We start from the raw sequence: 21,637 nt of genomic DNA on the forward strand, positions 1-21,637 counted from the left end.
GGATCCCGGTCCTTGCCGGCGGGAGATCTCCATTTTCATATGTTTTTTTTAATTTTGCTAGGGTTTGTGTCCTGCTCAGAAAGGCGAGATGGTGGCGGTTTCATGAAGATGTAATAAGGTTCTCCCCGCTTAGCCCCCGTCCCGGTGGCGCCTCTGGTGTCGTCAGTGGGCGTATGGAGGTGTGTCTTCGGCGGATCTGTCTTTGATGGATCTGGTCGTCGTCGTCTATTTCATGTGTCTTCAGGTTGAATTATTTCGATTTACGTTACTCTTCATCGGTAACGATTGTTATTCTGCTGCGTTGAAATAAATTGTCTAGTACAACAAGTTTGTCCGGCTCCAGCGACGCGCCTCCAGCTTGATTCGGTGCTTTTAGTTCATCGCTAGATGGTCTACGGATGTGGATGTAACTTTTATTATTTTGTTATGTATGTTTAATACTATATGATTGATGATGAATAGATCGAATGTTTTTTGAAAGAAGAAAAAACTAGTATTCGATACTAGCATAATTTTAACTACAGGCTATGGCGACTCTAGTAGACCGTTTATTTCAACTGCGAATATTACGATGATCAGATTGATATGGCGCATTTACCAGAGTTGCTCAAAGCTGCCTCTCGACTGGAGTAAACCGGAGCACAATGGCCATGCCCCAAACATCTCGCACACAAACGACGACGGACAGAACGCGGATCTGTGCAGATCAATGCGTCGGTTCTTATTCTCGAAATCAAAAACAAGTGCTACTCCTATCATACAGCAAAACCCATAATTAATTACTCGAATCGACATAATACCAAACCTGAACTCGACATGGCTGACGCGACTGACGTCCTTTTCATCAGCAGGAAAGGAGCAGGGTGCCTGCGAGTTGCGCCACTGGCAGGGGTCAACCGGCCTATAAGGGTCGGGTCAAAACACCTTCTAGAGTGGGAGCAATGGAGGAGGATCCTGGCCTTTGACCGCCGGATCGGTTGGCGGTCAACCTCTCTCTCTCTCTCTCTCTCGCACAAACCACACCAGACCACAGCAAAATCCTTATAAACGTACAACCCAAGGCACCACTCGCCCCGTCAGCTGGATGTTTTGTTTTACCCCGCTGGACCGGATTCAGGAAAAATATAAGTCGTCAGTGACTTTCAAAACAGAGTAGTTGGCTGCCTGCCTTGGATGCCTGAGTTGGACCGATCCACGGGTATGCTAGCTCGTTCAATGATTTTTTTTCCTGCAAAAAAAGACTTTTTTTTGTCTGTTTGAAATTGCTTCTACCACGCTCGCCGCGTTGGTCGCAAAAAAAAGACTTGGTTTTTCCTTTTTTTCAAAGCTCAAAAGGCTTATGTTAATGTGTAGAGAAATATTTTGAATCAGACAAAAGGCCCGCAATGTGAACGCGCCCGGGGTGGGGGCGGCATTTGCAATTTTCGATCTATTCATCAATTGTCGACCTTTTTATTTTAGTGACGCTGATTTTTATTTCAGTATTGTTGGCAATAAAAGGTATATACTTTCCCTGTTTGATCATTGATAGCATCTTATATCGCCATCCGATCATAAAAAAATAACGGCACATATCAGTGTCTCAGAAGATTTTTGAGCCCACGCACTGATTGCACCTAGAGCTCCCGTCCATCCCGGGAGCAAAAGGAAGGTCGTCCCCCCTGCACTGGTTGATTGCTTAGATGTCTCATCTTTTCTTGGCATATCTTGATCGATATTGCACTCCCTGCAGCCCCCGTTTTAAAACATCGGTAGAGCCACACAGATTGTTAGATTGGTCTGCGGCGATATACAAAGAGAAGGAGATCTGCGTGTGCAATAATTTAGTAACAACCCGGGGATACCGATCCTTAAAAGATTCGACTTGTTATTAGTCATGAATCAGGAAATGGCAATACTATCTAGATATATATTCGGCAAACAGTGACGCTAAATCTCAGTCGACCGAGACTTCGCGAAGTCTCAGTCGACGTGTCAGCCGTATGATTATTTCTTGCTTTAAGATTCGTGTTGGAGAGTTGGCTGTCTCGTTTTCAGCCTGCTAAGGGGAGCGTCCAGCCCGATTCTCTGTTTGTCTGTGTCTTCCGTTGTTTGGGCTGTTTTTTTTGTTTTCGCGTTGTGATTTTCTCACTTTTGTTATCTGTGTATGTAACAGGCCATGCGTGTAGGTCTTTCTCATTTTGTTTTATTTTTTTCAGGTCGCATCTCAATGTGTGTTTTTAGGCTGCTGTTGTCTCGTTCTTTGTCTTTTATTTTTCTTTATTTTCCTCCCTTTTTCATTTTATGTATCATTTGTATGTCTTTTCTTTTTCTTTTTTTCTTTCTTTTGTTATTATTTTTTATTGTCCCATTTTTAGTTTTTTTATACTTTTTAGCTTTCATTATTTTAACGGACTCGCTAAATCTCAGTCGACTGAGATTTAGTAAAGTCTCAGTCGACGGCCATCCGTCGGATCTCTGTTTACTTCAAGATTCGCGCTGAAAGTGGGTTATCTTGTTTTAGCCTGTGTAACACGTGTGTCCAGCCCGTTTGTTTGTTTGTTTGTCGGGCTTCTTATTGTCGGGGGACATGGGAGGTTTTCTCGGTGGGTTGTTCGCTGGGCTGGGTAGGCGTTCCTCTGATTTCTTTTTTTTTAGCTGTCATTCTGTAGATCTGAGAGTAGGTGTTCCTCCGATTTCTTATGTTTGTTGGTTCCAGTAGGTTGTTTTAAGTAGAGATTAGTAGTTATCTTCATTTTCCCAGGGGATTTGTTTGTTCCAGTAGTTTGGACAAAGTGCAGATTAATAGTTTCTTTTTCACCAGTAGTCAAAATATATTTTGGATCAGCAGAGGTTAGTGAGTTTTATTTCCATTTCCCCATTCTTAGCAGAGGATCAAGAGAGGTCTAGTATTTTCAAGCAGAGTTTGTAGTAGTTTCAAATAGAAATGATTCTTTGTTTTAAATGCAATAGAGTTTGTTGTTAGTCAATGCAGAGTTCTGTTAGTTTTCAAGTAGACATTCTAGAGGTATGCATGTATGTTTGTTTTTCTGTCTAATTTTTGAAATGTTTCTTTTTTGATAGTAGCGGAATTTGTTTGTTAGTCAACATAATATGTTCATTTTCAATTTTTGTGACCACATCCTGTTAATATATCCACTTATACGGAAAAAAATCCACTTATGCATATTTTTGTTAGTAATTGTTTCTTTTTTATATCATCTATGCATATATGTTTGCCTTTTCATATCCTAGTTAAGAAACCGTTGTTTGCTTGTCTGGTCATAAAATATGTCATTTTCATATCCTTGTTAACATTCTTCGTGTTGTTTGTTTTTTTATGCGCTCTGGCAATGGTCTGTGAAGTTTGCTTGAGTCGTTGCAAGCACAGGAACATGGGTAGCGGTTGGCATCTATTTATGGAGGGAATTTAAAATCACAACGGCAACTCAATAATTTTCAATGGTAACTGAAACTGACCATTGTTCCGCTAGTGGGCGGGAGAGGGGGGTAGTTGCATGTTTGAGACTAGGCATGCAACTGCAAGTGCGTGTCTACCCACCCGGTCGCAACTAACCTTTTTGTTATGCCGAAGGACGACGGGAAAGGAGGGGTAGTTGCATGTCTGATACTAGGCACGCAACTGCAAGCATCACCACCAACTGCAATTGCATGTCTACCCACCTAGCTGAAACTGACTTTTTGTTTCGTCGAAGAGGGGCGGGAGAGGGGCAGTTGCATGTCTGACACTAGGCATGCAACTAAAGTGTCGTCCTGAATGTAACTGCATGTCTACCCAGACGACTGTAACTGACCTTTTCTTTTGTCGGTAGGCCGTGGGAGCGGGGGCTGTTGCATGTCTGATGCTACGCATGCAACTGCAGGTGTCGCCCCCGACAACAACTGCATGTCTACACACCCGACTGTAACTATCCTTTTTGTTTTCTCGATGAGCAGTCGAAGAGGGGGGGTTGCATGTCTGACACTGGGCATGCAACTGCAAGTGTCGCCCTCGACTACAACTGCATGTCTACCCACACGACTGTAACTATCCTTTTTGTTTTCTCGGTGAGCAGTCGGAGAGGGGAGGGGGGAGTTGCATGTCTGACACTAGACATGCAACTGCAAGCGTCTCCCTCGACTGCAACTACATGTCTACCCACCCGACTGCAACTGACTTTTTTATTATGTCAGATGACGGGAGAGGGGGCAGTTGCATGTCTAACACTACGCTCGCAACTGCAAGCGTCGTACCCGACTGCAATTGCATGTCTACTAATCCAACTGCAACTGGCCTTTGTTTTGTTAGCTGGCAGTGGGAAAGGGGCGGTTGCATGTCGGCCACTAGGCATGCAATTGCAAGTGTCGCCCCCTACTGCAACTGAACTTTTGTTTTGTTGGAGGGCATCGAGAGAGGTAGGGGAAGTTGCATGTCTAACACTTGGCATACAACTGCAAGTGTCACCCTCGACTGCAATTGCATGTCTGACACTAGGTACGCAACTGCAAGCGTCGCCCCAAACTGCAACTTAATGTCTAACCATCCGTCTGCAACTTACCTTCATTTCCCCATAGGGCGACAGGAGAGGGGGCACAGTTGCATTCTTGACACTAGGCATGCTTTTGTGGGTTGGGCAGGTGTTCAAGCACACATTTTTGTTTTGTTTTTTTGTTCTTTTTGTCATTCTTTGTGTTGCATTTGCGCTTGATTGTTCCCCAGCTTCGCTCCCATTTTTGTTTTTTTATTTTCCCCATTTTTCTGTTTTTTATTAGTTTTTATTTTTTTTTCAAAAATATTACCACCTATTTGCACATACATCGATCACACACAATTGCGTGTAAATTAAATCACGTGTAATTACATGTCTACTATCGGTGTGCATTTTTTTTCTTTTCATCTCTGCCATTAAACACACCACTGCAAGTGTCACTCCCCCTCAGCGCGCTCGAGTAATAACTGGGAAAATCAAGGTTGGACAGGTGACTGCAATTGTGTGTCTTCAATGTGACTGCAACTCAGTGATGTTTTTTGTCAGAAGGGGGACAGTTGCATATCATCCACTAGACACAGTGTAGCCGCGACTACAACTACATGTCTTTCAAAGTGCAACTTTGTGTTATTATTATTATTATTATTATCACTACTACTATTATTATCATATTTTATTTTTCTGCTTAATTTATTTTGTTGTTGTATTTTTAGTTATTTTCTATTTTTGTAAACACACCGTGAACATTTTTTTTAATATACATGATGTTTTTTAAGAATATTTGTTTCAACACATGATGATTTAAAAAATAAACAAGCACTTTCTTCCAAAATATTACTATAAATGTAAACAAAGCTTTCATTTCTTTTTTACGGTGAAGCAATAACTGATTTTTCAAAGGAAATAAACATTTAACAAACAAAAGCAAAAACAGAAAAACCAAACAAAAACAACAAAAGGCCGGATGATAGGAAAATCATGCAAACGGCTAAGGTTACTACTTGTTTTTGAGACATCTAAGGTTACTATTGGCCCTCACCGTAAAAAAAAGTTAACTACTGCCCCGGCCAGTGTGCCAGAACGAGCAGCATCTACAAAAACTCTCGATATTCAAAAAATCGCTGGTCCAAAAGCACACAACAACCGAAAAAATGAAGGCATTAGGCTGCAATAACACGGTCGGCCCAGCAACAGTAAAAAAAGGTACCAAGACTTAATAAGAAACTAAAATGGGCTGGGCTACTGTTGGATGATATCATCTGACTTAGACTTCGTGAAGTCTAAGTCGACTGAGACCTAGACAAACCCTTCGACAAATCGTACGTGCACCTTGCAAGTATTGGCCAGCATGGTATTTTATTAGTACGATAAGCTATTCATAATCTCCTCATACAACACACTATTAGAAATTTGATATTTCACAATGTTAGAGCAAATAACAACATCATTGAGATCTCCTTCGTCTATCCTGGTATCAGATTCTATGTCTTCCGAAGACATCTTCGGTGAGCTCCCCACTCTGGCCGCCCGCCCGCTCGCCACCCCCTCAGTCCTCCTCTCCTGGGACCTTCTCTTCCCTCTCTTCATCCGCTACTCCTGTTGCCTCCTCGGCAATCACCACCATCGTCGCCCTCTCTACCACTCCACCTCCCGACCCATTCCATCTCAACATTCATACATGTCATATCTCAAACCACACAAAATTCAAACTCGTTCCCGCTGAGAACAACTACATCAAAATGACACACCTTCTTGACCTGCATTCTCCTCCAATATGGCGTCCAAGATCATGTCAATCATTCGCCCCCGGCCAATCCCGACGCTGCCTGGCTTGCCGTCGACCAGAGGCTTACTCACTGGATCGTCTTCACCTTAGTTGATTCCCTCCTCGTGCTCATCATGGGTACATGCCGCCAATGCGTACACGGCCTGGTCTTGCATTCGTGATTACTTTCTCGCAAACCAAGGTGCCCGCTACCTCCACCTGACACGGCAGTACGACAACCTCAAGCAAGGTGACTTGATGGTCTCCGACTACGCCCGCCGCCTCAAGACTCTTGTGGACGGCCTCCCCGACAACGGCAACCCGGTCTCTCCTAAGGATCTGACGATGCAGCTCCTCCATGGTCTCAACCACCGTTTCGACACCATCCTCGAAGACACGGTGCCGCTGCCTGCCTTCGATGTCGCGCGCTCTGGGTTGGACCTCGTCGGAATACAACCTCAATCTCCGCGCTGCCGAGGTGGACTCTGCTGCTGTCTCCGGCGGTTTCGGCTCCACCAACGACCGCGGCAACCACGCTCCTTCCTCTGGACACGACTTTGGCGGCAACGGCGGTGGCGACCACGGCCCTAAAACTTTGATTGTCACGAGATAGTTTACAAACATAAATTAGATCCTTGACAATGTTAGGGCAAACAATCAACAACAGTGAGTTATACTACTCCCTCTGTATACATTTGTTTTACAGAGTGAGCTTGTTACCAGCTGGTTGAAGTAATGGTCTTGGCAAAGCAAATTAACCGGACAGCGTGAATGGCTAACAGTGATGCTGCAGAAAGTTGTACACGCTATAAATCCTAATGATTACGACATTAAGTGCATCGGATCATGGCCTAATGATAGTAATAAACAGGGCATTAAGGCTGCTTGTAATGGGTAGTATCATAAGTTAGTATCATGCGTATGATACTAGTGTATGATACTACCTCTCTAATGCATAGTATCATATAGTAGTATCATAGATGACTTTATTTATTGTCATGCATGACACATAGTAGTGTAACATTTATTATGATACGGTATCATAATATGATACTCAACCTTCTTTTTCTTTATTTAATTTTATGCCACATCATCTAAATTACTTAGTTGGCATGTATTATACTAATTATGATACTTTCATTACGACCAGCCTTAGAAGCCGAAATTCCCTGCAGTTTTGTCCTTGTCCGGCATCAATACTGCATGTGTTAGCCTTGACTCGAGAGCTTAGCTTTGCACCGGCCTTTGGCTAAGCCGGCTTTGCTCGGCTCCAACTTGGCTTGGCCATAACATGGCTATGCTTAGCTAGCTCCTAGCTAGCCGGGCGATGCTGACCTGCGAGCAAGCAGCGATACTTCAAGGGGAAGAGCCAAAAAATATAGGGCGCTGATACGCGCCGGCGCACCGGCCCAAATTTGGGCCGGTCAGCTGCCAAGCGTCGGATATGCGCGCATCAATGGATGAGATTTGCCCTCGCGTTCTCCCGGGTCGTCTTCCTCCTACCGCACGCGCGCGAGAGAAGAAAAAATCTCCGCAGGTCAACCTCCGCCCACGGCTGCCCCTTCGCAGTTCGCCCAGGCTGCTCGCCGTCGCAACTCGACGGGGCCATCGACGTCGCAGCTCGCCGAGGACCTCGCCGTCGCAGCTCGCCGGGGCTGCTCGAAAGAAAGCCGTCCGTCGCTGTCTCCTACCCCCTGGTTGCAGCACTGCCGGTTAGGGTTCCAGCATCGCCACCAGCCGCCGTCATAGTTCGCCACGCGTCCCCGTCGCAACACCGCCGCGCAGCTCCGTCGTCGCCGCTCGCCATTGTTAGCTACCGTTCTATATTTGAAGCTTTTTTACAAGCGGGATGTAGCTTTTCTAGAAGCCGGTTGTAGCATTTTGCCGTCGATCGCCGTCGCCGCTCGTCGTCGCAGCTCATCGCCGCTCGCCATCGCTGCTTGCCGGTTGCAACACCAGCGCCCACTGGTCCGCTCCTCCCTATGCAGCAATGGCGGGGACGCCGGCTCCAGCATCCGCCGCAGCACCATTGATGCATAGAAAACGTTGTCTGCATCAACGGCTCGCTGCTGCAGCTTTTTTTCTCGCCGGTCTCTAGTTGAAGCTTTTCAAACATATGGTTGAAGCTTTTGTGTCAACGGTTGCAGCTTTTTGCGTTTCGCTGCCGCCGGTTGAACCTTTTTATATCGCCGGTTGAAGCTTTTTTTAGCCGGTTGAAGCTTTTTTTGTCACCGGTTGCAGCTTCCGCGGTTGCATGGTGGGCGGCCCTCGATTCCTGTCGTCTCCAGTTGAAGCTTTCGACAATGCCGGTTGTAGCATTATCGATCGTCGGTTGCAGCTTTTAATGTTGCGCAACGGCCGACCCACTTTCTCATCGCCGGTCGTAGCTTTTCTCGTCGCCGGTTGCAACGTCATCGTCTCTGGTCGTAGCTTTTTTCGTCACCGGTCGTAGCTTTTCTCATCGCCGGTAGTAGCTTTTCTCGTTGCCGGTTGCAACATCACCGTCTCTGGTCATGGCTTTTCGTCTCCAACACCGGTGGCGTCGGATGCGAGGGCGTGGGGGATTTGTTGAGGAGGTGGCATGGGAGGCGGCGGCCTGCTCGCCGGAGGAGAAACAGGTGAGGAAACGGAAAAAGGCCAAAAGGGATCGCCCCCATGCCGACGGGAAGGGGAGGCCGGCGACTCCATGACGGCCTGCGGACGAGATCCGACAGGGGAGGCCGGCGACTCCATGACGGCCTGCGGACGAGATCCGACAGGGGAGGCCGGCGACTCCATGACGGCCTGCGGACGAGATCCGACAGGGGAGGCAAGCCGGCTTGGAGGAACTGCGCGGATCTGCCCGGAGGCGCTTAGCGAGGCGGTGGGCGAAGGCTGCAGTAGCCATGAATGAGCTGCGATGCTTTTTTTTCTAAAATAAAGAACGAGAGAGATAAATGCGCGTGCGAAAAGACGACCGGCCGAAGCGTTCGGCCGGTGCGCCGATTCCAAACGTTTCCCAAAAATATATGAGCAGATTCGTCCACGTAAGAAACTAACCTGCATTTCATAGTCTCCACCCCTTCCACGAGAGAATATACTACTCGTACGTATAACTCAGAAAAGTCTTCTGAAATCGCCACGTCCCTACGCCATCTCACAGGAATTCAATAAGTACCATGTGTACACCCTGGCTTCCCCACGTCGACAACATACGTATTATCATCAGCATCACGTCACCGGTACATATACTGGTATTATACATGTACGCGGTGCGGGATACGACTGATGTAAGCAGTACGTGCATAAGGGAGAGTCATACGTATACATACGAAGTGCTACTACAGAAGTGCTTATTAGGCGGTGACGCCAAGATTTGGTCAATTTGTTTAGCTCGTCTGCAACCGGGTCCCGACGAAAGGCCAAGCCCGTTTTTATACCTGGAGTCTGGGGTTGATGAGATGGAGGAAGGTTCGTGGCCTTCTTCGCCTTTGACTTTTTTTTGGGGAGAGGTTTTAACACCGGGATTGCTGTTGGCGTGGGGTGGACTAAAATTCGTCTCCTTCATCGGAATTCTCTCTCTCTTTCAAAGGAGACTATTCATTTTCGCAAAAAAAGAAAGACTATTCTACACTGCATATGTATGCCTTCTTTGTACCGATTGCCGGCCCGATTGGGTGCGATTAATCTTGTGATCATATGCGCATGTATGAATGTGTGATGGAGCTGCTGGGTTTGTGGGCAGAAATTAGGGGCACCATTGTCCATTGAGTCAATATATAATAAAGCGAGGTGATTAATTCGATCACTGGAGTAGAGCGAGGGGATGTACATTGAGAGAATTCCTTATTTAACACTATTTTAAATTTTGTTTCCTTATTTAATACTCAAAAACTTTTTCTTCCTTATCTACAACGAGTTAAAATTTTATGCCCTTCACGGCACTTTCATCCATTTTGAGGCTAAATGACACCTAAAAAGACCCCTTTGCCCCTTATGTGATATATGTGTGTGTGAGGTGCACTAGTATACACACAACATCAATGGGGCAGTAGCGCACACGCACGCATCGGCAGGAGCACGCACACAGCAGCACACTGCACATAGGCACGCGCGCACACAACAGCGCACACGCACGCAGCACACACACAGCAGCACAAACACGCACACACATACATGGCTATTTGTATTCTGTACGTGCAGCATAGACGTGTGGGTATTCAGAATTGTATGCATACAACATACATCTGCTAGAGCCATAAGCCACGTACGGAGTACATGCTACTGCCGTGTATGGCCTTCGATGCATGCATACAATTGTACGCGTGGGCAATTTTGCCATGCACTACGTACAAAGGCAATGATAGACCATCTAATGTATGCATCCACTATATAATGTATCTAGACATACATATATTCTCCCTTGGAGATCCTGCACTAAAAGAAAACTCAGATATTTAAAATAGAATATGTGAGCTCCATAAGAAAATCCAACAATTAATAGTATAATAATTATTAATAAAAATGATAAAGAGATCATTGAACAGCACGTGCGCCGAAACATACCACTTGAGGGGCAAAAGGGTCTTTTCAAGTGTCATTTAGGCTAAAAATGGACATAAGTGTTATAAAAGGCATAAAATTTAGACTCGTTGCTATATAGGGAAGAAACTATTATCGATGTCAAATAGGGCATAAAATTTAGACACAGTGTTAAATAAGGAATTCTCTCATGTACATTACATTACAATCGGGCAAAGTGTAAGACCGTACGACACGAGTGAAAAAAATGCAGTCACTCTAACAAAGCGTGGTACAGACAAAAATAGTGTGGTACAGACTTAGGCCTCTTTTGGTTCATAGGATAGGATTATCGTATGAATAGGAATCTTGTAGGAAATGAGATGACATGTATCTCAAATCGTATGAGTACGAATAGGAAACAAGATGTCATTTGGTTGACACCAAATGAATTTTTTCATTGAGTCTAAGCTTATTTTTATTTTTTTATGAAATGTGAAGGATAGAAACCAATCCTATGTAGGAATAGGAATCCATTCCTATGAACCAAAAGGCTCTAAAGAAAAAAATCCTATAAAAATCCTATCCTTTAGAATTTCTATGAGATTCCTACAAACCAAAGAAGGCTTTAGCATTCAAGAAATGAAACAGGGGCGCGGCCCTTTTCCTCTAAAAAAAAGACTTAGCACAGCCTTATATGGAAAAGGAACCGTATGGCCCAACCAGAGGAGAGGCTGAAAATGCCGATCTTTGTGGGCTGGTAAAGCGATGAGTTAGGAGGAGGGTGTTGCGTAGGAACCGTTCTCGCACGTAGAATTAGGCGGAGGAGGAGGATGTTGAACTGGGGCTCCGGTCGGCAACCACCCGGCCAGAAAAGTCGAAGCAAGCGAACACAATGTCTTCTCCCCTCCTCTGAAGGGGTTGACCCAGCACGCAACCCTCGCATAGTCTCGTTCCCATGCAATGCAAAAGTCCCACGAAAACAATTGTTTTTTTTTTAATTTAAAGAAAAGAAAAGGGCATCGGTTTCGTGCTCCTCAATCTTGCGAGCGTCCACACTGTTGAAATCCGCCCTAGTGGTTGAGTTAGTCACGCTCACGCATCGGCATCGCCTCAAGACAGCCACCGACCCCACCCACGTACGGTCGTCGGAGCCCATCATTTCTCCGGCGCCGGGCGGGCGGTCCACCCCCAAACCCGAAGCCGCGGTCAATCTGATCCGTCCGCCCAACCGTGTGCGCCTCTCCCCTCGGTCTCGGCCTCCCTGTCGCGCCCTCGCGTCCGCTTCTACGAATGCGCTGGCGTTGGCGACGTCTCTGTTTTCTCTCGGGTTTTTTTTTCTCCCTCGTGGACCGGAGACATCTGGTCTGGTCAGAGGCAGTGTCGCTCTCCGCGCTGATCCGCCGGTACTGAATAATCTCACACCAGATCGAGTTAACCAAGGCTGCAAAGACCATGACATCAGAGCCAGCCAGACAGCCATGTACATCAGAGCACCCTCTACTACTGAAAGTATTTGCTTGGCTAATCGCGAATCAAACGATAAAGAAGTAGCAACAACTTTTTTCTTTTAGGCCACACATAAGCAAGCAACAACTACGTACGCGTTGAATTACGTGTAGTCCCGCGAGAGCTGGCCGTACAACCAACCAGTCGCCCCGGCCCGCCTATATAAAGTACAGCCCGGCACTCCCCTGCATAAACCAGCAAGCTTCACACACTTCCTTCCTTCCTGTTGTGGCTCCTGTACATGCGCGCTAGCCTCGCCTCGTACGCGCAAGACCTCGCCATGCCTGCCTTGGACGTCATGCCGGAGAAGGCCCACCAGCCGGCCATGTCGCCGTCGCACCACGGCCACGGGTGGGACGCCAGCGGCGCCCCCACCCCCATGCACAAGAGGCTGGACGGCAAGGTGGCCATTGTCACCGGCGGCGCGCGGGGCATCGGGGAGGCCATCGTCAGGCTCTTCGTCAAGCACGGCGCCAAGGTGGTCATCGCGGACATCGACGACGCCGCCGGCGAGGCGCTGGCCGCCTCGCTCGGCCCGCACGTCGCCTTCGTGCGCTGCGACGTGTCCGTGGAGGAGGACGTGGAGCGCGCCGTCGACCGCGCCGTGTCGCGCTACGGCCGCCTCGACGTCTTCTGCAACAACGCCGGGGTGCTGGGCCGCCAGACCAGCGCCGCCAAGAGCATCCTCACGTTCGACGCCGGCGAGTTCGACCGCGTGCTCCGCGTCAACGCGCTGGGCACCGCGCTCGGCATGAAGCACGCCGGGCGCGCCATGATGGCCCGCCGCTACGGCAGCATCGTCTCCATCGCCAGCGTCGCCGGCGTGCTCGGCGGCCTCGGCCCGCACGCATACACCGCCTCCAAGCACGCCATCGTGGGGCTCACCAAGAACGCCGCCTGCGAGCTGGGCGCGCACGGCATCCGCGTCAACTGCGTCTCGCCCTTCGGCGTCGCCACCCCAATGCTCATCAACGCGTGGCGCCAGGGCCACGACGCGTCCGCCGCCGACGACGCCGACGCCGACATCGGCCTCGACGTGGCCGCGCCGAGCGACCAGGAGGTGGAGAAGATGGAGGAGGTGGTGAGGAGCCTCGCCACGCTCAAGGGGTCCACCCTCAGGCCCAGGGACATCGCCGAGGCGGTGCTCTTCCTGGCCAGCGACGACTCCAGATACGTGTCCGGCCACAACCTCGTGGTGGACGGCGGCGTCACCACCTCAAGAAACTTGATCGGGCTGTGAAAATCGCATGGCCGACCTCGCATCAAGGCACCTACGTAATGTAGATCAGTAGGAGGAACAAGGACGATTGTTTAGTCTGCAATAACTGTACGCAAGTTCTTTGGTTGGTTCGGTTAATTGGTTGATTGATTCAGTGTGCTATTCGTCCGAGCATTGTTGCTTCCGTGTCCCATTTTTCTGGCTTGTCTCTGAACGCTCCAATCGTTTGGCCTCTGGCTAGCAGCCTAGCAGATACGATCTGAGACGGAAAGTACAGTAAGTACTGCGAATCAGTTAGCACTAGCACTAGCACTAGCCTAGCTTGCAGCCTTGGGTACTTGGTGCACTGTACACGCATGTACTTTTATGAACCAGTTGTGATTATCAAACGGGCCACTGGGAAATTTTGGGCCGCACACACACACACACACGCTCTCTTCCGCTAGAGTTGGGATGGTTGATAGTCTGTGCATTTACAATTGGCAACTAGGCGACGGGTAAGCTGGTTCCCAGGGTGCGATCTATCTGTAGATTTGACATGGTTGCTACTCCTACTTTGTATATGCCCATTGGCGAGCAGAGGCAGCAACTAGGGTACGGGGCACCAATAATGCGGTTTCCCCGAGCAAATCTATCTGTCGATTTGAAACAATTTTCTGCAGAGCGGAGCTGAGGAAGAAGCAGCTGCGTGCGGGTTTCCGGGCCAGGAAAAAGACGCGATACAGTTCGTAGGAGAGATTCCATGGGGAGTTCAAAATGGACCGGAAAGATCGAAGGGCAGGATATATGTATAAACTGGGGAAAAGGGATGGCTGGCCTAAAAGTTGAATGCAGCCGAGCCACGTCTTGCGTTCCAGCAGCCTGGCCGTCTAGTGTAGGGACCTCAACGCGCATTACGCAATGCTGCGTACGCGCTCACGAAGCTCACCGCATCGTCGGTCATATTGTACTGTAGTAGTAATAATCTGGGGGTTTGGCCAAAAAAAGAAAAACTAAACTGGGGAATGACACAATGTGAAAGGTAAAGGTTATGATGTCCATACAACGTTTTTGACCGACGACAATTTCAGATACGCGCTAGCTTACCTGCAGCAGGAACTCGTCTTTTTATTTACTTAATTTTTGGTTGTGGCAGGGGATATCTAGGAGTGGTATCACTGGGAGATGGTGGAGATGAGACCGATCGTGGAAACAGAGATCGGGGGAGCTGAGTGGTGCACGGTGCCGTCTCTTTCCTGGATGGAGTAGACCGACTGATCTCTACTCTAAATTAAGAAAGATGGCGGGCGGGGAGTAGGGGGGAGCTGCGTGGTGCCAGACTGGTGCAACCCCGATCCCGAGGAGTAGGAGTAGGAGTGGCACGCCATGAGGGACAACTGTAGAGCCCTGACCGAGTCACGCCTTCCCTTCCCACACCAGCTGTGTGTGTGTGTGTGTACGCGCGCGCGGATTTGCTCCATCTCGCGGCAACAGAGCTCCGAGTATGGGGGACATGTGGTTGCCATATCCCTGTCTGCCATCCATTTCTCTTGCCCCTCCATCTTTCTTTCTTGTCTCATCTCATCACGCCATTCTCTTCTGTTCTACTACCCGTCGCTTCGGCAATCGTCGGGACACGGCGCGTAATGTACCTACGTTTTTCTTTCATGGGGTGATGATCTGCATCAAAATAATCGTCAGCTCGAGATAACCGAGTAACTCACCACAGCTATCATGTACTCCCTCTGTCGTAAAATAAGTGTCACTCACGTGATACAACCTTATACTAAAGTTATACCAAGTCAGCGACACTTATTTTTGGATGGATATATTTTGTAAAAGACAAATCAGTATGGTTTGACCAATTTTATGGAGAAAGTTTTCAAGTCGGTCGAGCCACCAACGCTGCGGCACCATTACTCGTGGCCTAGAGGAAGCAGATCCACCTGCCGAGCCACCAACGAAGCGTCGGATCTTGGTCTGAAACAAGCCGTCCAACATGGTCGATGTCCTTTGCACCAAATCGGGCTACTACGCCCCCATCACATTGGACCCAAGCCAGTCGCCGCTGCAGAGCAAGCAGGGGCCACGTTAGCACACACGACCATCAACCAACCGTAGTGGTGGCACCGGAGCACCAACACGCAACCTCACGTCAGCACCCAACATGCCTCCCTGCCTGAACCCAGATCGAGCACCACGCCTCGCCCGGGCTGACCACCATCTTGCCACCGCCAACGCCGCATAACTTTTTCGACAACGCCCTCTGGCAGCGGCAGGGGAGGGGGAGGGAGGTGGCGGTGGTTCTTGTCACTGCAGGATCGCCACCCAAGTCGCCAAGGACAACACGCGGGCGATTGCACTAATTTCAGATCAGTTGTGTTCCTACACCAAAAAGTACCAACTTGTTGCGGTGATGGTCTATCCTACAACGATCGTGGCATAACGCCTCGATGGAGAACGCCGCTAAGATTTTTAATTGGCTCATATGGGAGTTGATGTTCATGTTTGGATTGCAGGCATATGACTATGTGAGTGGTTCTTTAGTTTTTTCTCCATTTCATAATGTAGTGCATATTTTGTTTTTGAAAAGTCAACATGTTTATATTTGATCAAGTTTATAGAATAAACTATCCACATCTAAAACAATAAATAAATAAAATATGAAAGTATACTTCATCATGAATCTAATAATACTAATTTTGAATTGTGGATGTTGATAGTTTTAATTTGAACTTGGTCTAGCATAGAAACCAAAATATGCACTATATTTTGAAACAGATGGAGCATCTGATATGATTTTCCTTGTCGAGTGTGGGTTGTCTCATTCGTTTTACGTATCAGACTTCCTATTTGATGTTGCAATAAGACTATCTGATTAAAGGCCACGACCAAATATCATGCAGCTGGAAAAAAATTGCGCTAAGCACTTTTTCTGCTCCCCTCTGAGTGTGAGATAGGAAGGCGCGGTCGACCACGGGCTCCACAGCGAGTGCGACGGTGAAGGAGTAGGAACCAGTCTGAAACTTTGATGGTGTGGATCAGGGAGGCGGTAGATGCTGACACTGTACATCGGGGGAGGCTTAGGCCTTGTACAATGCAAGGTACTTAGGAGAGGTGCTTAGCGAAATAAATCAGGCTTTTATTAAGCATCGGTGCTTATTAGTACATGGTAGACGTTTAATTAAGCACCGGTGCCTATTTCTACAGGAGCGTCTCTCCTGTAGAAATAGGCACCGGTGCTTTAGAAAAACCCAATTTATTTTTTTAAGCACCTCTCTAAGCATCTAGCATTGTACAAGGCCTTGGAGGGATGGCCGCAAAGGGGGGGGGGAGGTTGAGGGGACGGCAGGACGACGAGGTGACAAGCGGTAGCTCCCACCGGCCGCAGGTGGTGGATGTCGGTGTCAAAACCGGCGGATCTCGGGTAGGGGGTCCCGAACTGTGCGTCTAAGGTCGATGGTAACAGGAGACGGGAGACACAATGTTTATCCAGGTTCGGGCCCTCTCTATGGAGGTAATACCCTACTTCCTGCTTGATTGGTCTTGATGAATATGAGTATTACAAGAGTTGATCTACCATGAGATCGTAATGGCTAAACCCTAAAAGTCTAGCCTGTCTGACTATGATTATGAGGATATATCTCTACGGACCTAGCCCTCCGGTTTATATAGACATCGGAGGGATCTAGGGTTACATAAGGTCAGTTATAGAGAAAGGAATCTTCATATTCGGACGCCTAGCTTGCCTTCTATGCCAAGGAGAGTCCCATCCGGACATGGGTAAAGTCTTCAGTCTTTGTATCTTCACAGCCCATCAGTCCGGCCCATGTCTAATAGGTCGGACGCCCGAGGACCCCTTAGTCCAGGACTCCCTTAGTAGCCCCTAAACCAGACTTCAATGACGAGGTGTCCGGCGCGCAGTTTGTCTTCGGCATTGCAAGGCGGGTTCCCCTTTCCGAATACTCCAAGATAGTCTTCAGACGTAATGAATGTGTCCGGATCTACGACACAAGTACCACATACAACCGCAGAGAATATAATATTGCACGAGTCCAATCTGCTGACAACTTTTTGTAATGTGACATCACGTCTGCTAGGTCATTATTTCAAACCATTTCTTGTCCCGCCGTTCCACGTTTTGGGGCGCGGTTTTTATTGGCACGTCTTTTCGAAGCAGAGATCGTGTCCCTTTATCGCGGGATTCTCATCAATACGAGCGTGGATAACCCAACCGTTCCATTGGTATGATTTAGGAATAGGCCGGTTTTCAGGTTTAGGTGGAGGCGTTCGATATTCGTTGCCTTTATAAAGGAGCCAAGGGCCGCCTTGTTTTGCGCCAACCTTTTCCTTAGCCCTTCCAACTTCGAGTTCTAGCACCCAAGACTCGACTTCATCGCTTTAAGCTTCCTAATCATGTCCGGACCCAGCCCAAGGGCCGATGGGTGGCCTCCTCTGTTACGGAGGAGGACATCACGAAGCTTCGTGCGATAAGATACCTGACCGCAGAGATCCCCCACAGGCTCCCTGCTCGAGGACATGTTATTCCTACTCCCAGATCCGACGAGAGTGTCGTGTTCATCTCCCACTTCATGCGAGGGCTAGGATTATGTCCGGACCCAGCCCACAGGGCCGATGGGTGGCCTCCTCTGTCCGGGGGCTCATGTTTTACTACGGACTAGATTTTCACGATCTAGCCCCAGATTCATCTCGACGTTCATTATCACGTGCGAGGCCTTTCTCCGCATTCCCCCGCACTTCGGTTTATGGCTCAAGACCTTTAGTGTGAAGCCAAAGGTAGTCGACGGGGAACAAGCGGAGTGCGAAGGTGCTACAGTGAGCAAACTTATCAATGCTCCCTGGCCAAAAGGCTCTTTCACGGAAACTCCTGACCTATGGCAGCGGGAGTGGTTTTATGTCACTGAACCCCACAGTACCAAGTGGGAGGTTATACCTGTGTTTCGATCTGGCCCTCCGTTACAGCTTGCGTCATGGATTAATAAAGGACTGGACTGAGGATCAATTGACGAAGTGCAGACTCTACAGAGCCGCATCCGGAGCCTCCTTGAGAAGGACGTCAGTCTTATCAACGTGGTTCAAGTAATGCTGGTCCGCCGGGTTCTGCCGTGCCAGCGACGGCCTCTCCGTGTGTGGGAGTTTAATCCGAAAGGACCACGGACCCTCCAAGACTTCTTCGGTATTACGCACAAAGGAATGTGGAAGTTGTTTTTCGCGAAACAAAAATAGTGGTCGGACACCACCGAGGACATCGGACATCGGCCTCGACCGCAACCATCCGGACACCTCGGTAAGCACTCTATTTCCGAACAATTTTTCAGCAATGTATGCCGTAGTGCGACACTGATCACACTATCCTCTTCCAGGGCTGGATAAAGAAAGCAGAGCGAATCAGGTGTTCGGCCCCCCTTCCCGAAGACTCGGTGGATTCCGTATTAACAAGGATGCTGGCCCCGACACCGTACCATATGCATGTGAAGGAGGACAAGACAGAGAGCGGGAGGACCGAAGGTGGCCTCCATCCCGAAGATATATTAGATGATGTGTCCGGGGAGATGAAAATCCCATCGCCCGAAGACAAAAGTAAAGGAGAAGACAACATTCATTCTCCCCATGGTAAGAAAAGGGCCGTCTCCAAAGATTGGGAGGAAAAGGCTCCCAAGCGAGGCAAGATGCCCCTGTCGGGCGGCCCGGGCTTGGAGGACGACATTATCGCGCAGTCCCTCGGCGAGGACAAGCCTAAATCGTAAGCGAACAAAGGTTTTTTTACACATACCCCGTTCCTCTCCTGTGACCAGGGTAACATCTAGAATGTATGTTTTTGCAGCTCGGCGCACAGTCTTCCTCAACAACCCTCTTCCTCGGGGGATCTTCTCCCAGAGATGATGGAAAGAGAGACGCCTCCACCTGTCTCCTCGCCCAATAGGGCGGACGACTTTGAGGTGTCGTCTAGGAGGGTCTCCCCTGATCAACAAGTGATGCGAGGGATGATGAAAACACTAACCGAAGGTGATACTTCGGTAGCCCAGGGTCCGGGGGCCAACAATAAAGGTCCTGGAATGTCCGGCTTTCAGCCGGAGACAACTCTAGGGGCGAATGAACGGATCCCTTTGAAGGGAGGCCGTGCTGCTACAGCAGCTTCCGGAGATCCAGAAGCGCCGGATATATTGACAAACATGCTGCGACATGCATCCATCTCCGAGGACCATCGTACCTTGATGGGTACGGTGGTTGAAAAGGTCCTGTCCGCAAAAAGCGGATTGAATGAGGCCTTCACGAGCCTGCTAAGAGGCTTCGAGATTTGTGCTGTAATGCTTTCGATTGTGTTTTATTCACAAAGTACTCATGTGTATAGATAGTAGCCCCTGAGACTCTAATTGGCTTTCCAAGGGAGGTGATCAGGGGGTCAAAAAGATATGTCCAGGAAATAATCTGACTACTTGGAACACAGGTTGTTACCTCCCCAGCTACTGCCCGATCCACAGAGGTTGCATATCTACAACGGAAGATTGTTGAGGCGGATGATGACACCACGCTTATCAACAGGCGGCTTGACGAGGCGCAAGGTATGTTTTTTGGGGCAGTCAGTATATGTGTGTATGACTGATGGAAATATGCCCTAGAGGCAATAATAAAGTTATTATTTATTTACTCATATCATGGTAAATGTTTATTATTCATGCTAGAATTGTATTAACCCGAAACTTAGTACATGTGTAAATACATAGACAAACAGAGTGTCACTAGTATGCCTCTACTTGACTAGCTCATTAATCAAAGATGGTTAAGTTTCCTAACCATAGACATGAGTTGTCATTTGATTAACGGGATCACATCATTAGGAGAATGATGTGATTGACTTGGACCATTCCATTAGCTTATCACTTGATCGTTTAGTTTACTGCTATTGCTTTCTTCATGACTCATACATGTTCCTATGACTATGAGGTTATGCAACTCCCGATTACCGGAGGAACACTTTGTGTGCTACCAAACGTCACAACGTAACTGGGTGATCATAAAGGTGCTCTACAGGTGTCTCCGATGGTCCTTGTTGAGTTGGCATAGATCAAGATTAGGATTTGTCACTCCGATTGTCGGAGAGGTATCTCTGGGCCCACTCGGTAATGCACATTACTATAAGCCTTGCAAGCATTGTAACTAATGAGTTAGTTGTGAGATGATGTATTACGGAACGAGTAAAGAGACTTTCCGGTAACGAGATTGAACTAGGTATTGAGATACCGACGATCGGATCTCGGGCAAGTAGCATACCGATGACAAAGGGAACAACGTATGTTGTTATGCGGTTTGACCGATAAAGATCTTCGTAGAATATGTGGGAGCCAATATGAGCATCCAGGTTCCGCTATTGGTTATTGACCGGAGATGTGTCTCGGTCATGTCTACATAGTTCTCGAACCCGTAGGGTCCGCACGCTTAAAGTTCAGTGACGATCGGTATTACGAGTTTTTGTCTTTTGATGTACTGAAGGTAGTTCGGAGTCCCGGATATGATCACGGATATGACGAGGAGTATCGAAATGGTCGAGACATAAAGATCGTTATATTGGACGACTATATTCGGACACCGGAAGTGTTCTGGGTGGTTTCGGAGAAAACCGGAGTGCCGGAGGGTTACCGGAACCCCCCGGGAGAAATAGTGGGCCTTATGGGCCTTAGTGGAGAGAGAGGACTGGCCTAGGGAAGGCCACGCGCCCCTTCCCCTCTGGTCCGAATTGGACTAGGACAGGGGGGCGACGCCCCCCTTTCCTTCTCCCTCTCCCCTTCCTTCCCCCCTCCTAGTAGGAGTAGGAAAGATGGGAGTCCTACTCCTACTAGGAGGAGGACTCCTCCTCCTGGCGCGCCTACAGGGGCCACCCGCCCTCCCCCTTGCTCCTTTATATACGGGGGCAGGGGGCACCTCTAGACACACAAGTTGATCTGTTGATCTCTCTCAGCCGTGTGTGGTGCCCCTCCACCATAATCCACCTCAATCATATCGTAGCGGTGCTTAGGAGAAGCCCTGCGTCGGTAGCATCATCATCACCGTCATCATGCCGTCGTGCTGACGAAACTCTCCCGTGAAGCTCCGCTGGATTGGAGTTCGTGGGACGTCATCGAGCTGAACGTGTGCTGAACTCGGAGGTGCCGTGCGTTTAGTACTTGGATCGGTCGG

At 48.5% G+C, this 21,637-nt stretch overlaps 1 protein-coding gene across 1 annotated transcript; it reads left to right on the forward strand.

The window, feature by feature from the left end:
• The first annotated feature begins 12,442 nt into the window (after positions 1-12,442).
• Positions 12,443-13,626, forward strand: LOC119285446 (sex determination protein tasselseed-2-like). Its single transcript, XM_037564717.1, has one exon. It carries the CDS (start codon positions 12,485-12,487, stop codon positions 13,481-13,483), a length of 999 nt encoding a protein of 332 aa, XP_037420614.1. The 5' UTR covers positions 12,443-12,484; the 3' UTR covers positions 13,484-13,626.
• Positions 13,627-21,637: the final 8,011 nt, after the last annotated feature.

This window comes from Triticum dicoccoides, chromosome 4A (assembly GCF_002162155.2).
Source record: "Triticum dicoccoides isolate Atlit2015 ecotype Zavitan chromosome 4A, WEW_v2.0, whole genome shotgun sequence".
NCBI lineage: Eukaryota > Viridiplantae > Streptophyta > Magnoliopsida > Poales > Poaceae > Triticum > Triticum dicoccoides.

What these genes read in the sequence shown, in the direction of transcription:
- LOC119285446 (XM_037564717.1), top strand. Translation starts at nt 12,485, where the DNA reads ATGCGCGCTAGCCTCGCCTCGTACGCGCAAGACCTCGCCATGCCTGCC.